General features: G+C 27.5%; 1 protein-coding gene across 3 annotated transcripts; it reads left to right on the top strand.

Moving 5' to 3' along the window:
• The first annotated feature begins 12974 nt into the window (after window positions 1–12974).
• On the top strand, window positions 12975–16403 carry LOC114164369 (cyclin-H1-1-like). 3 transcript variants are annotated; one of them, XM_028049016.1, is made up of 13 exons: window positions 12975–13085; window positions 13279–13329; window positions 13418–13496; window positions 13656–13774; window positions 13894–13967; window positions 14345–14468; window positions 14554–14622; window positions 14804–14851; window positions 15112–15189; window positions 15483–15541; window positions 15687–15771; window positions 15916–16004; window positions 16085–16403. In XM_028049016.1, exons 1-13 carry the CDS (start codon window positions 13026–13028, stop codon window positions 16167–16169), a joined length of 1020 nt encoding a protein of 339 aa, XP_027904817.1. In that variant the 5' UTR covers window positions 12975–13025; the 3' UTR covers window positions 16170–16403. The 3 variants fall into 3 exon arrangements, with proteins under 3 accessions (XP_027904817.1, XP_027904815.1, XP_027904818.1); XM_028049014.1 differs by having other exon boundaries at window positions 15910–16004; XM_028049017.1 differs by lacking the exon at window positions 15112–15189 and having other exon boundaries at window positions 15910–16004.
• Window positions 16404–17586: the final 1183 nt, after the last annotated feature.

Genomic DNA, 17586 nt, shown 5'->3' with positions numbered 1-17586 from the left:
GTTTGATTGCATCAAATTTTCCTTAATAGGAGTCAAATTAAGATAAAAAAATAGAGGGATCAAATCGATATTTTGTACGAAAATGGGAAGCAAAAGTATAATTTAACCTAATTTTATCTCCTTCACAAATTTTATTTTTTTAAACTGAATTTGTATTAATTTTTTTTCATACTTAGATAAAAGATGAAAATTATATTAAATACTTATTGAAGAAAAATATTAAATAAAACTAAATTAAATTATATAAAACTTAATTAACTTTTATATATATATATATATATATATATATATATTATATATAATTTGATACCATTACTCTCGTTGACAATCAAATAAATTAATATTTTATTAAAAAAACAGATGTGTGAATTATTTGTGAACAGTGGTCTCAACTCAACAACTTTTTTCATATGTATAATAATAGGATTAATGATTAATGATTAATGTTTAATGTAACGAGTATTACTTTCAAGTGCGGACTTCACTATGACAGTCATGACTTCCTAAAAATTTTTAATTTTATTTTATATATATATATATATTTTTTTATATATTTTAAAATTATATTATATTATTATATTGTTTATAATAAATTTGAAACAATTTCTCATCATTTTATTTATATACATTATTTTTTTCATATATCTTTATTGTTTAAAAAATAAAATAAAAATCAATTTGATAGATGATGATTAACAAAAGATATTAAAATTTTGTGTTTGACCATAAGATTTTTTTTCGGTAAGTCATCAATAAAGTATGACAATAAGAAAAACAAACAAAAAAGTAAAATGGTAAATCCATATATTAGAGAACATAAATGTTGAAAACTCATTATCACAACTAGCGTAAATACAAGGCTGTCGCATATGTGTGTATGCATTTTTTAAATACGCGTGATATTATATTAAAGGGTGGGCATTGATTGGATAATTAGATATCCGCTCCAAATCCAATTTGAATCTAAATATATGGTTCAGATTTTGATCCATATCCACTTTTTTGTTAAAAAAACAATTTGGATATTTTAAAGTTAGATATCCTTATCTAAATATTTGGATCAATTAAGAATCTAGATTTATTTCTAAATCCATTTTTAATGAAACTTAACTTTTTATAAATTTAATTTTAATTTTTAATTTTTAATTTTAATTTTAAAAATAAAATAATTATTTCATCCAATACATAAATATTTTTTAAAAAAGTAAAATAATATATAAAATAATAAAAATATAAAATATTATAAATTTAATAGTATTAAAGACTAAAAATAATATATTATTTAAATTCTTAGCATTAAAAAAATTAAAATCATATAATTGTCCATATAAAATCATTTAATCTTTTGGTAATGAAAATGATTATAAAGTCATTAAATCCTCATACAATATCACTAACATTAAAAAATAACAAATCCAAAACACTATAGAGTTCATGGCAATTTTAACAGTCTCTTCAAATAGAATGCAGCAACACCCATTCGATTACAAAGTTCAAAATCTCTTCCATGGCTCATTAACTCAAACTCATTATCAATATCTCACAACCATCTATATATGAAGCAATTGGAGTTGGCATCAATCCACTTGACTTGTGATTTATCTGAAACATGAACGAATTAATAAAGAAATTTAAATAATCTATTCCAATGATAGATATAATAACAAATTCATATGTCATGGCAATAACAACATAAGTTAATGCATCACTCAATCATTTTATCTCTACCCACCAATTCTAATAAAACTAACACATTTTTTGTGACTTATAAATGTTGTTCCATCAAAGTGTCATGTTAGAATACAACTTAAGGTTTTAAGAAAATCACTAAACAATAGAATACAAGAAAGAGAAGTTATTCACATGAAAAGGGAAGTCCATTCATTACTTACTAATTGCAAGAGGCATGGGGCGTGAGCTTTAACTCAAAGAAATTATATTGTGGTCATCATCTTGTTGAGAAACCAACTCTTTAAGAAAAAAAAAATTATCATTAGTTAATACATATTTAATTATAATATTATTACATAATTTAAACATCAAAATACCTTGGTCAACAGATTGAAGCTCTTCAAAATCATAGTCTAACAATGATGGTGAATGTGTGTCTTTCAACCAATCCTGTGTACAAATAAGTGCCTCCACCTTTTGTTGTGATAAAGAACTTCGATATGGATCAAGCACTCTTCCTCCCGTGCTAAATGCAGACTCAGATGCTACCGTAGAAACAGGCATAGCTAATAGCTCTCGTGCTATGTTTGACAAGATTGGAAATCTACATGAATTCATTTTCCACCAATGAAGAATGTTCAAAGTTGTTTCACCAAGCTCTTCCTCTAAATACTTTTGAACTTCAAATTTGTTTAAAGAGGTTAATCCTGTTGTTTGCAAAAACTTATTCCGACCATATGGATCATGCTTATAATTGGGTACTTCAACATGTGTTTGTTGTGTGTCATTTTCAGCTCCCCCATTTCGACTTTTATATTCATCAAACAACAACTTTAAGGAAGTATCGAGCCATGACTTTAACACCCATCCATCATTTGTCTTTTCAGGATCAAAAAGTTGATCAATTGCCCAATTCATATAACTCATCTTGTATCTAGGATCTAAGACAACAACAATTAACAACAATATATTGAACTTGTTAGGTTCACCCCAATATTTCTCATAATTTTTTTCTCATTTTTTCAGCCATCTTATATGTAGCACTGCTTGTAGCATTGGACTTTAGGAGATGATTGATCCCATTCCAAATTCCTACCACTTCTAACATGTAGATATTACTAGTAACATAAGAGTTACCTGAGATGTGCAAAGTAGCTTCATAAAAAATGCTCAAGAAAGGTAGAATAGACTCAACATACTCCCAATCTTCATAAGAAGGCAATCCAATCCCCTTTCCTAACTCATTAGCATATTTTGTATCATAAAACTCAAGCTCAACAAATGCCATTTTATGCTTGAAAGCAGCATCTAACATCAAATATGTTGAATTCCACATTGTTTCAACATCCAAGCAAATATGACCTTTATATTCAATCTTTTGTCTTTCAACACACTCTTTGAATTTCATAAATCTAGAAGGAGATGATCTAATATATTTCACTGCAGCACGAATTCTTAAAACAGAGTTATCAATCTCTTTTAGACCACTACTCACAATTAAGTTCAAAATATGTGCACAACAACGCATATGAGTATAGTCACCTTTCAAAACCGAGTTATTCCAAGACAATAGTCTTTTCTTCAAGTGTTGAACTCCCGTGTCATTTGATGTAGCATTATCTACTGTCAAGGTCAAAACACGACTCAACCCTCATTCATGCAAGCATGACTCAACAAATTTAGCCATGGCCTCTCCAGTATGACTTATTACTTGACGGAAATTCAAAATCCTTTTATGCAAATTCCAATCATTGTCGATGATGTGGGCTATTAAACACATATAACTTTGATTTTGAGGTGAAGTCCATGCATCGGTAGTGAGACAAACTCTTTGACAATGTTGAGAAAGAAAATCCTTCAAATATATCTTTTTTGCATTTCATAATGTCACAATATTCCGTGATATGGTATAACGTGATGGGATCTTAAATCTTGGTTGCAAAGCATTTGAATACCTCCTAAAAGCAACATGCTCTACAAATCGAAAGGGGAGTTCAGCTTCCACAAACATTTTTACCAGTTCTTCTTGACAAAGTTCTTGGTCAAATCTACCATAAGAAGGAGAGTTAGTATTTCCATCAATTGTTGAAGATGAACCTACTTTTTGTCTCTTGTTTACTTCTTTATTGGGGTTATTTGGACATCTCAACACATGATTACGCATTGCAGTTGTTCCTTTCTCATATTGAATAAGGATATCACAATACTTGCATTGAGCCCTTTTATCCGATTTTGGTTCTAGTTGAATGAAATGATTCCAAGCTTCTGATCGATTTTTTCGTCCCTCATGAGAAGGGGTCCCATATTTGTAGAGCCACTAACAATTGATGGAGTAGAAAGTGCATGTTCAATTGGTTTTGAGACGGAACAATCATCTTCATCCATAGTTACCATTGTAGCTGATAAGAAAAGATAATCAAGTTACTATCAATAGTTTGAAAGTCTCCTGTCCTACAAAAAAATAAAAGCGTATATAAATAATAAGAGTAATACATCTTAAAATTAAAGACGTAAAAGAAAAATAGAAATACTAAAACAATGCTTTGTATTTACGGACCAACTAGAATTTATTTTCAATGAACTTAAACTTAAGAAACTAGATTTGGTACATTGAAAAAAAAAGTTTTCATTATTATTTAATCCCATCTCATGTCATGTCAGTAGGAGTAGGTAGTTGGGGAGTGGTTCCTTAAGTACATGGACATAGGCCATACGTACGTGATTTGAGTGATTGATTGAGTTCATGAATGAGTGAGTGATTCATTGTGAGTTTTTAAGATTGAGGTTGAGTGGGTAAGTGAACATCAAAATCATATCATATACAAAAGAAAGGCCCCAACAGGAGTCTGTGCATCAGGAGTGCTTCACTCAAACTCTTGAAAACAAAACAAAACAAAACTTTATATTTTTAAGCACCAGGATTCAAATAAAAAAAATGCAGTTATGAATATGCCACTGAAATCAAGCATGTATTGTATTTTTAAGCACAAGATGAGAGTACAACCATAAATACTAGTCAAATAAGTGAGAGAACCTCAAGGCTTTTTAAAATACTTTATCCTACTTAATGTGAGGTAGTCCTTTCCGTGATCCAACCCTCAATAAGGGCACTAATTGTTGGGACCAAAACAAAAGAGGAGAATCTAATCCAAAATTTGGAAATTGTTCATTCATCTATTCAATTGTTTTTTAAAGGCATTGTTGTGTTTATTTTGGTACAAGGCCACAAGTATCTTCCTAAAAGACAATCCCATTCGAGTAGGATAAAAACATAGTCAAGTGTGAATTCATCCAAACATAACAAAATCTGAATAAAACTTCTTCAGTAAAATACAATGGGAGCAAAAGGAAGGGACACATAGTACTTACAAAGCGGAAGAAAACCACCACTGCTAAAGCACAAACCCCTCCAAGTAAGATATGAAGACCACTTCTAGCAGTTTTCTGGACAACAAACAAAGGTTGTATTATCCATATGCCTCTAACAAAATCAATAGGGAAGAAGAAACATATAGATACACACACAACACAAGGAAGTGTAACAAAATGAAAAGAAAGTAATAAAGTTGTTTGATCACTTTATGCATGAATCGACAATCAAAACAAATTTTAGAGACCAAAGCACCCTATACAAGCATTACGTTTGAATCACACAAGTTGAAGACTAGCAAAAAAGGCCCTCATAAGATTTTAGTCTCAATATACTTGCTGGTCTTTATAGTTAAGAAACCATAAAAAAAATTTCTAGCCTGCATACACCCAGTGCTGTTTTAATGCTAAAAACAATTGTCCAAAAGGAATATATCCACCTTGTTGTGCAAAGACAAGTGACATACTTTTTTCTTAGATGTGCACACATCAAGTCTTATAGTAACAAACAACCATAAAATGAACACACTTCACAGTATACACCACATCGATAAATGACTGGCCATTCAATTTTAATAATTAACAACCTGGGATGCAGTATACACTTCACAGTATAAAAAAATCTTTTATACTCAAGTATTATAAAACAAGTTGTCCTACCAAATTTGAGCTATGAAAGTGCAGAAAACAGACCTGGGATGCAGTCAGTGTTGGGTACCAATTCTCAATCAAAATGCAGTGTGGATCAAAACGCAGCAATATGATTCTTTCTCTAAAACCAAATCAAACATATGAATGAATAAACTTAAATCTAGATATAATAGAAGAGAAACGGGAATTATTGGAATGGAGAAGAGAGAAACGCAGCAGTATGATTCTTTCTCTAAAATCAAATCAAACAAATGAATGAATAGACTTAAAATAGATAAAACAAAGGAGAAACTAGCAACATTATTGAAATGGAGAAGAGATTCAAATACCTTCAATCACTCAACCGTAGTGTTCTCAAAATTTTGAGGGTGAAGCACAGAAGAAGCAAGAAGAAGCAGAGGAATAGAGGGTTTAGGGTTTTCAAAATTTTGGGGTTGAAGCACAGAAGAAGCTAGAAGAAGCAGAGGAAGAGAGGGTTCTCAAAATTTTGGGGGTGAGCAAAGAAGAAGAAGAGAAGAGGATTTAGGGTTCTCAGAAATTTTTAATCTGGAACATTGAAATTAGGTTCAGATTATTATTCTTATCTGAATATAATCTAATTTAAAATTTGGATTCTTTTTATTTTTAGTTTATATAACTAAAACAGAAATCCAATCTGAAAAAATTTATAAAATACAGATAAAATAAAAATCCATATATGATTAAATGGATTAATAATGGAGCAAAACAGATTAAAAAGAGAGCATATTAGGAAAACTAAATTTTTTGCCCACCCCTAATTATATTAATAGATGATGATAATATAATGATTTTAAGTTAATATATAAAATAAAGTGAGAAAAAGATGAGAGAATAACCATTTATGAATAGAGAAAAAGAAAAGAAGCATAGATAAATAAATTTTTAAAAAATTTGTAAAAGTAACGGTCAATTTTCAAAAATTTAATAAATAATTATATTTTAAAGGGTATAATTGGTATTTTAAAATGTGAACACAAAAGAAAGAATCTTCTTATATATTGTTATAGATATCTCTCATGAATCAAACTTAGTATTTTATTATAATTTATGTGGGTTATATTTATGGTTTTTCTATTATGATATTCCTACTCATTTAAGTTTTTTTCCAAATTAGTATGAACCCTAATTATGATTTTAGGATTTTTTTATGAAATTGACATAAATCCTAATTTTATTTTTTTCCAAATTAATATAACCCTAAATTATAACATTTAGAAATTTCGTGTTTTTCGCTACATATAGTAAAATTTTAAAATTTTATGGATATATTTTAGACTGCATCACGAATACTACAACACATAATGAATAACCTTGAATAGGAACATAAATTAAAATATCCATCATGTGTGAATTCAATAAATTGAAAATATTAAAAATGAAAAAGTATGTAATCATTGTATAAAAATAGTTTAAATTCAAAAAATAAAAAGTTTTTTTAGTTAAAAATAATAATTTTATTATAAAAATGATATAATTTAATATTTCTAAATATTTTGTGAAAGTTCCGTCACCTGTTACCGTTTTGTGCTATGCTTGCACCGAAGATAACATTGTGTTACATGAAGATACTATTATTTAGAGACTCAGCATCGCTTGTAAAAGTGTGTAACAAACTAGCCATGCACTCGCTGTGGACCTTGGGGGCTTCTTCCTGCACCTCCAAAGATTTCTACTGTACCCTCAAATATTAATTGTACGGTCCATTTTACCCTTCTGACTCACCTTTCTCTTAATTAGGTCAAAGTAATTAAAATATTTACTGAGGTAGGTGAACTGAAAGTTGAGACTTGGATTTGGTTCTTATGTTGTGTCTTGCGCCCTTCTCCCCCTCGACAAGTCACTTTCATTGCTGTTTTCAGAACCTCTATTGCTTTCACTATGAACTGTGTTTGCACTTTCGCTGCTCAGGTTTATCGAAACGTTGTTCCGTTTTTCAATTCTTTAAGTTATATCTTCTTAAGGTATGTAAGTTATTGTTGGACGTCCATCATCCATCATTTTGAAATACTATATTATGCATGTTCAACTTTCATATATCAACCATTTTATACAATAAGCTTTGTATCTACGGAATACCGAATGCATTTTTTGTATATAGTGAATGCATGTTTGTGAATGGTTATGAATGGATGATTTGTGTTTGAAGATGCTGATAAATAACGACATCGAAAAGAGAAAAAAAAAACTTAAAAAGCATAAACCCGGCTTTCGACATCCGGTTATGCCGGATTTATAAATCCGGTTCAAAAATTAAACAGATTTTGGTATCCGGTTTTACACAAAACCAATTTGTACACATACACCAATGGATTTAGAAATCCGGTTAAAAATTTAAACGGATTTAGAAATCCGGTTAAAAATTTAAACGAATTTTAGCATCCGGTTTTCCATATACACATACATCGATTTTCGAAATCCGATTACGCAAAAACGGATTTACAAATCTGTTTCACAAATTACACGGATTTCGATATCCAGTTAAAATTTTAAATTGTTTATATTTTTTGTGATTCATTATATATTTTATTTAATTTATATTTCTTTTATCAACTTTTAAAAATAAAATCTTTTGTTAAATATTTTTAATAAAAATATAAAACAAATAAGTGGTAATGATAACCACGGTAATGAAATAAAATATAATATATAAAATAAATAAAAAAACTGAATTACCGAAATTGGAATGTCGGTATACAAATTACTTAATATAGTTATATATAATATACACAATCTAAAATTAAATAATTAATATAAAAATATAAAAAATTAAAATTAAAATTAATAAATAAAATCAAATAAATAAATAAAAACATCAAAAGCTAATAAATAATAGATAACTAAAAACAACTTTAAAATAATTAAATATAATTAATCTAGATATTACAAAGACAAATATTTTAAATAAAAATTTATCATTATTAATTAAAAATTAAAAAAGTAAAAATAACTATAAAATATATAACTAAAAAATATATGAAAAATAAAATTAAAAATAAAGTAATTAAATGAATAAAAAATTAACAAATTAAAAAATATAAAATTAAATACATAAAAGCTGAAGTTTAAAATTCAAGAAATAATAAATACTAATAAAATATATTCTAAAATCAATTAAACAATAACTAAATAATATTAATCAAATTCAAATTAAATTTTAATTTTCTATGTTAAATAAATAAATAAAGTAAACTACCGGCATTTGAAAAATGCAGGTAACTTTAAAAAGAAATTTAATTTAACAACCGGATGATTGGCAGTATATAATTTTATTTAATATAATTTTATATAATATAAACAATCTAAAATTTAATAATTAATATATAAAATAAATTATTATAATAAAATCAAATAAATAAATAAAAACATTAAAAGTTAACAATTAATAAATAAGTAAAGTTAACTTTAAAGTAATTAAATATAATTAATCTAGATTTTATAAAAATAAGTATATTAGATAAATATTTATCATTATTAATTAAAAATTAACAAAAGTAAAAATAACTATAAAATATGTAACTAAAAATATATACGAAAAATTAAATTAAAAATAAAGTAATAAAATCAATAAAAAATTAAAACAAAAATAATAAAAATAAATACATAAAAACTCAAGTTCAGAATTAAAAAAATAAGAAATATTAATAAAATATATTCTAAAAACAATTAAACAGTAACTTAATAATACTAATGTAAAATTAAATTAAATTAAATTATATATGTAAAATAAATAAAAAGGAAAACAAACGGAATTGAAATGTCGGTATATAAATATCAATTTTAAATCAAAAAATAGTTAACGTACTGGATTTCTATCGCTGGTATATAGTTTTATTTAATATAGAATTAAAATTAAATAATTAATATATAATATAAAAAATATGAAATTAAATCTTAAGTAAAATTATATAAATAAATAAAAACATCAAGAGATAACAAATAATAAATAAGTCAAAATTATTCGAAAATAATTAAATTTTATTAATCTACATATTATAAAGTAAAATATTTTAAATAAAAATTTATCATTATTAATTAAAAATTAACAAAAAAAATAAGTACAAAAAATTTAAAATAATAAAATTTTATTTAACATACTTATATAAAATATAAATAATCTAAAATTAAATAATTAATACATAAATTATAAAATAGTAGAAATTAAAACTTATAAACAAATGAATAAAAAAATACGAAAATTTAAATTATCAGCGGATTACCAATGCCGGTTAAAAAGAAGCTGATTTTGGATTTTTTAACTGAGTTTTAACCGAGTTTCGATTGCCGGTAGAAAATTAAACCGGGTTTCGAATGCCGGTAGAAAATTAAACGAGTTTACAATGTCGGTCCACAAATAAAACGGAGTTTGAATTCCGTTTAATCACTCATCGAATTTCAAATGCCGTGCACCATGGATTACGAAAGTTGAAGTTTTTACCAGATTTAGAAAGTTGGAGAATCTTTTTTAAGAGCAGAGAATCTTTTTTAACTTTTTTTACCGTTCAACAGTAAAAGGTTCAGAGGATATTATTGGAATTTTGAAATTTTTGGAAGTGTAGTAAAAGTCTTTGGAGGTGTAAAGAGAAGCCCCGTGGACCTTTATATACAAAAATGGTAAAAGGAAAACTGGCCCAAACACTGCACTGTATTATTTCTTTCATTCTAGTCCCAAAAACTTTTTCCATCAATTTTTAATATATTATTATTTTATTATTTTATTTCAAAAAAATTATTTATATTTATTATTATCATTTAAATATAATATCTATTATTAGAAGGAATTTTTAAAATGTAATATTTCTTTTATAATACGAAATTGTAAATATTAATAAAATATTAACAACATATATAATATATAATACGATGGACTTTTATTTATCACTATAATAATCATGATAGAAAAGGGTGCGGTGACTATGAGCAAAATTTTAAATATAAATGAAAAAAATATTCATATTTTATAATTGAGTTAAATATGTTTTTAAGTACTAAACTTTAAAGAAAAAATTAAAATTCATTATTATTTTAAATTTTGATACGTTTCAATTTTCAAAATTTATAAATGAATGGACATAATATTTTGAAAATGAATTTGAGATATCTTAACAATGATAAGAATTAAAAAAGTATATAAATATGGTTAAATATTTTAAGTAAAAGATAAGACGGCTTATTACTTATAATTTAAAGAATTTATTTTAATTTAAAAGAATTATTTTAAAAAAAATAAGATTTGGTGAATAATTATTTAATTAAAAAGATAATATTAGATAAGGTTAGATCTCATTAGTTGATATTCTTTTATACTGTTATTTTGTTACAAATAAAAAATATTTTGTAATATTGTTAGATATTATATATATTCTTATATGTTGTTATATATATATATATATATATATATATATATATTTTGTTAGAAAATAATAAGTGAGAATAAAATATTGTATTGTCTTAAAAAATATTAAGATTATAAATATATGGGAGAAGAAGATAAATGAGAAGAGTTTTAATAGAAAGGCAACAACTAAAGGTAGAGCTGTCAAAATGGATTGGAACCTGCAAGTCAACTTGGCTCACTACGGGTTCGGGTTGGGTTGAAATATTTTTATAAATTTCAATACGGGTTGATTTTTGATTCGGCTCATTTAGAACCCGGTTCATCCGGATTGAACCCGTGGTGAGCCGGGTTGGTGAGCTAAGCCGCAGATAAAAGGGTCACACAAGTGTTTTTATTTTTTTATTAAGTTGGACTTTACATTTGGGTCATGTTAAGTTGTTTTTTTATCCAACACATAAATAATTTGTATTTTGTTTTTTATTTTGGTTTGTATTTGGATTCTATTAAAGTTTATTTAGATTTTAATTAGAATTACAATTTAATTTTGACTGAAAAAAATAAAAAATAAAAATTTTAATTAAGGGAACCCGTGAGCCAACCTGTGGTGGACCGGGCCGGGTTCGAATTTTTTTTTTGGTTGACTCACTAAATCATCAACTCGTGGTAGGTCGAGCCAGATCGGGTCGGATTACCCATTTTGACAGCTTTAACTAAAGAAAGAAGGAAAAAGAAAAAAGGAAAAAGAAAAAAGTTAAGAGTTTTTCTTGCCATTTTGCTTGTATGTGTATGATCAGTTAAACTTTGATTTGTTTTTGTTTAATTATTATGTTTTTAGATTTAAAAGATTTTTTATTTAAAATATGTTGTGATTTGGAGAAATTAATATTTGATTTGGACATAATTTTTAAATTGATATGAAAAAGATGCAAAACATTCGGGAGAGTGGTTAATATAAAAAAAATTATTATTTGAAATTTTCTTTTAGTTAAAAGTTTAAATATTTTTTTTTATTATTTTATATCATCATACTTTTCTTCTTCATTTCTCTATATTCATATTAATATTTATTATGCACAAAATTTCTTTTATCATAAAAATGTCATATATTCGTAGTATTATTGAAAAGATTATTAATTATTATAATTCTAAACATTGAGAATTAAACTTTTCGTTTATATAATATTTTAAAAATATTAATTTTCATATAACACTTTACAATTAAAATTCATTCAAAGAAGTTTCGAAATTTACTTTGTATTTACAAGTTTTATTCACATCATACTTTTTTTTTTATTATGACGTTAGTTTTGAACATTCACTACTTAATTTTAGCTTTAAAGCATTAATCTAAAAATTAATATATTGTCACACTCAAATGAATAGTTTCATAAAATTATTTTCTTTTCTAAAAAATAAATAATTGGCAAGTAGTGGACTTCATCCTAAGTAAAATAAATACTTTAACAATTATATTAATTTTAGACTCTTAATTAAAAATAAGACATTACATTATGCTAATATATTTTTCACTCCTAATCTTTTGAATCCAATTTTAGTTTGAAATGACATGTATTGATTTTTTTGTTTCTTTTAAGGAAACTGTAACCATTATTTTTATTTTTTTGTTTAAAATTCTTGGTGGTGGTTGATTCAAAGTCTATTCTTATATTAACATTATTTTTTCTTTAATAAACACAAGGAAATTTTATATTAATATTTAATTTTTCTTTAATAAATACATATAAATATGCGTTCAACGTAATTAAAATTATTATATTTTATACTTTTTTTCATTATATTAACAAGTTATTTGGCCATTTATTTATTTATTTTTTATTGATTTTCTTTCATGAATTTTGGATCTTGTGACAATATTGAACTATATATCTATCTACCAATTAAAATCCTTATGTTTGATAATCTGAACTGTTTTTAGCACGATCACACGACCAACGTGTGTGTACATTTTAATTTGGGCATGGCAGATTTTCTGACCTCTACCCAACGAGCCAAATGGATTTTCACTTCTCAAACTCTGGTACTTGTTTTGTTATTTTGTGTCTTTGCTATTCAATTAAATCAACATTCATAGTCACATTCGTTTTTCCAGCTGATGCTACTCTAAGTTTTTCTGCACAAAAGGGGCTTCAAGGAAAATGAGAAATTCTATTTTCTGCTATACTTAGTGTACAATTTACTGTTTTTCATTTTTCTTATATCTATTCTGTTAGGTTAAGAAATATGAAGAAGCTAATCAGAGAGCGAGACAAATTCTAGGGGAGGTATGCTTTAACCTAATGAACTGTATCATATTTTCTTGAACAATGTTTCCGCCGATGACTACTATTTTTTCTTTTTTCCAAAAATAAGTATGGAGCAACTCTAATGGAAGTAGATGGTAATGGGTCTTTAACATATCCTGAACCCCGCAACACCGCAAAGGACGGTGGTAATGTTATTTCTGTAAATATGACTATTTTTTTTTTCCTCAATATGAATTTAGCATCTTGTCTTTATTATCTCTATTTATTTCAATAGGTTTTTGTTCCTCTGTTTGTTTTTTCGGATTTCTATGTTCTATTGTTCACAAGGTAGTATTCTATGTCAGCTGAAAAGCATTCTCGGACAAAACCTCTTAGTATTGAACAAGAAAAATGTGTAAGGGTCTATTATGAAAGCAACGTGCATAATGTATGTAAAAAATTCCCCTTGCCTCGCAAGGTCCAGGTATGCGAGCCTTTCTCTATATATTTTAAATGTAATTTTGAAGCATTATGTGCTAATGAGATGATTGGAGCAACACTGTTTTCTATGGTCAATCTTTTGAAATGGTTCATGATACACAGGCAACGGCCCTTATATTTTTTAAAAGATTCTATCTGCGATGGTCGGTGATGGAACATCAGCCAAAGTATATAATGTAAGTTTTAATTTAGTCTAATGAGGACCTCTAAACCTAGGATGTATTGCACTTGTATTTTGGCAACATTGAGTCGGAATTGAAATTCATCAATCGATATAGTGAATTCACTACTGAATTTATTTGAACATGTTGAAATTAGTTATAATGATTGCTTCTGGGTCATTGCTTGTGTGGTGTGGATTAGTCATTTTGTTTTGACTTTTTATTCTTTGAGCCAGTTATTTACTTCTTCTGATTTGGTTTGATTGATTACCTGTGTTTATATGTCTAAACTTCATTAAAGTCATTGTTGCATTTATTTGATTGACTTATCTATTTTCAAGTGTTTATTTACTTGCTAGTTTCTCAATATCTCATACCAAACTTTTCCACAGGTTGGCATGCATATATGCTGCTTGTAAGATAGAAGAATATTATGTGTCAGCCGAGGAGCTTAGTAAGTCCGTGGTTTTACAGGATCATCAAATGATTCTCAATTACGAAATGATAGTCTATCAGGTATGTACATGCCTCAAATAACAAAGTAATCTAAGTTTTATGTTTTGTTTTTGTTCATCTATGATGTGAAACCCTTGTTTTGCAGAGTTTGGAATTTGATCTTATTGTTTATGCGCCATATCGCGCAGTTGAAGGCTTCATAAACAATATGGAGGTTTGGCTGTGAGGAACTTTTAAAATGTTATTTTAAAACCATTGATGCATGTCAAAATAAATCCTTGTGCTTTATCTTTCTTCTGGATTAGTAATTGCATACGACTTGGCTGATATCAGCTGTGGTTTTTTTTTCATTGGGTTTACTTTATGCCAAAAATTGTGACTGTGGGCTTTATCAGGAATTCTGCCATTGCTATGAAGGTGATGATCAGCTCCCAAGACTCAAGGTACTAATCCTATTGTCCAATGTTATTATTGTCATATTGGCTATTCCCACATCTAACACTTGTCGGATGAACATGAACTTCCAATATATAGTTGTTGTTCCTTTAATTCCTTCTCTCATGGAACCATACTTTTTTTTTGTTTAACTACTCTTCTTCCCTTGGTATATAATACTCTATGCATCCTCTTTAACTTAGACATGTTAACAAACTTATTGCTTTTCTTGTAACATTCGTATGGTAAATTTTCTTCTGATGTATAGACTTTGCAAGAAAAAGCAGACTTGGAAGTTGATAAAATGATGTTTACAGATGCATCACTTTTATTTCCTCCTGGTCAGGTATTCTCAGACAACTAACGTGTAAATATCAAAAGTCCATATTTTTATTAACATTACATAAAATTGATTAACTAATATTTTTTAAATTCTAGTTGTTTGTTTCAAAATTGGAAATATGCTTGTCTTTGCTTTCCTTAATCATCAGAAAACGGAAAACCTTGGCTACACTTCTCAAGGACTGATTTCAAACTAAACCAAACATTTTCTGGTCAAGCCAGTTTCAATATTCTAGTTTAGCGTTGTATTAAATTATTTTACTCCAAAATCTAACACCTGTCTGTCTTGTGACACAGTTGGCCTTGGCTGCTCTACGAAATGCAAATGCAATCCATAAAGTTATTGACTTTGATAGGTACTTATTATTGCTTTCTGATCCTTCCACTTGGTTTTTTCCCTTTTGTTGTTACAAGGTCAATAACGAAATGGCCTCGTGGAGTATGATATTGTAGTATCTTGACCCGAATTTTGTATTTGCTTACACTGGCGCTTAATTGCAGTTATCTCAGGAGCATTTTTGGCCGTCAGAGTTCCATGCATAAAATGTCCGAACTTTCTGAATCACTGAATGCTATCGATTCTTGGGTAATTGGTCCTCATTCTGATGTTTTTCATTGAACTGACCAAATGATGTTTAATTTCAAAGCAACATTTTTGTATTAGCCGGGAACCAATTTTCTTTTGTTTAACATGGACCATTGGGGCATTGGTTATCATAAATAGATGCAGGTTAGCAAATACGAGATTCCTTCTAAAAAGGTAAAAAATCATATTGACAGAAAACTGACGTCTTGTTGGGGTTTTAGCTCTCATGACGAGTACGTAACACTTCCACTTAACAAAATATTATATAGGGATAATTTGGTGTCATATAATAACTTTGTGACTTGGTTTACAGGGGAAAGAAGCAGGAGAAGAAATCGAAGCACAAATCTGAGAAGAGCTCAAAAGAAGCACAAAGTTCTATGCCATCTCCTGTATAGGTATATATGTTCATCTCCTATAGTTGGCAATTTGGTTTTTCATTTGGACACGAAGGATAAAATATTCTCTTAACCGACAGTTAACGTTTGCTTCACCTGTGTCCCTCATTATCATTCGTGTGACTTGTTTGTGACCAAGTGATCTAGTTTTCTCCAAATCTGATGCATGATTACATTTCACTTTTGCTGATGATCAACAGACATTTCTGTTTGAATATAAATCATTTCTCCTATAGCTTGCAAGGCTTGTAAATGCATAAATGAATAAACCGTATATATATAAATAGTACAAACCACTCACTGATCTAACTAACGTTCTTTTCGGTTCAACAGTTACGAATAAAAGAGGAAATAAGGTGGCGATAAAATATAAAAGAAAGCTGAACTAGAAAAGGAAAATTCATTTAACACAAGACATAAAACTATCTATCACTAAAATTTTCCTAGCGAGAGAAGCAAATTCATTTAGTTGCTCAACCTGAATTTGCTGAACTTTTGTGCTTTGATTCTAGTTTCTCTTCATTGCTTGTATGTTAGTTTACAATTTTCGTCTTCGTATGAGATTGTATTAATTTCTCCCGTAAATGTGTTTTTTACTTACGAAAATTTGGATTAGTTATTAACAATTACAAGCAGAAGAAATTTTCAAGATACAAGACCATCTTTTAAGTTTTCTAGCAACAGTTCATCGTAATAGCTGCTTAGATTTGGTAATGAATTATCTTAGAGACAACAAGTGCACTGTTCATACCTCTGACAAAAGGTCTTGGACATTGTATGAAAACCTTTCAACTTGAAGCAACTTGAAGCAATGAAGTCATGGCAATTTCTTTTAGTACTTCCATACCTTTTTGCACCTTCAAATATGTCTGAAAAACTCAAATTCTATGGTTCAAAAATTTTTTTTACAAAGTGATTTTACAAATAAAGATTTATTTTACATAGGACAATCCAAAAGTGAATTTTAGATTACAATCCGCAAAACAATTCTAGATTCAAATTATTCAATCTAAAAGTATATTCTGCATTGAATTATGCATTGAATAATTCGAAATATGTTTATTAATTGCATAATCCCAAAATATATTCTGAATTAATTTGAAATATATTTCTAGAATATATAATATAAAATTATTTAAATTCAAAATATATTAATAAATTTATAATTCTATTTCAGATTATGCAATCTAAAATATATTTTTTGAATTATACAAATCATGTCATATAAATATATATTGTATTGTGACATTCAAGACATCTTTTCGAATTCCACGATTAAGACCATTTTTTACTCTTCCAATCTCCCCCGAAACTATTGAGATGAAAAGAAAACAGAGAGTTGTCCGAAGTTCACATTCAAGACTACCTTGAACTGTGTTATCTGTCCAACTAATCAACACAAGAGGAAAACAACAGA

Source organism: Vigna unguiculata, chromosome 9, assembly GCF_004118075.2.
Source record: "Vigna unguiculata cultivar IT97K-499-35 chromosome 9, ASM411807v1, whole genome shotgun sequence".
In the NCBI taxonomy this organism is placed as follows: domain Eukaryota; kingdom Viridiplantae; phylum Streptophyta; class Magnoliopsida; order Fabales; family Fabaceae; genus Vigna; species Vigna unguiculata.
This window is presented reverse-complemented; position numbering and strand designations above follow the sequence as displayed.

Coding starts and splice junctions, on each gene's coding strand:
- LOC114164369 (XM_028049014.1), top strand. CDS start 13,026: ATGGCAGATTTTCTGACCTCTACCCAACGAGCCAAATGGATTTTCACT. Junction 13,497..13,655: donor CAACACCGCAAAGGACGGTG/GTAATGTTATTT, acceptor ATTCTATGTCAG/CTGAAAAGCATTCTCGGACA. Junction 13,775..13,893: donor CCTTGCCTCGCAAGGTCCAG/GTATGCGAGCCT, acceptor CATGATACACAG/GCAACGGCCCTTATATTTTT.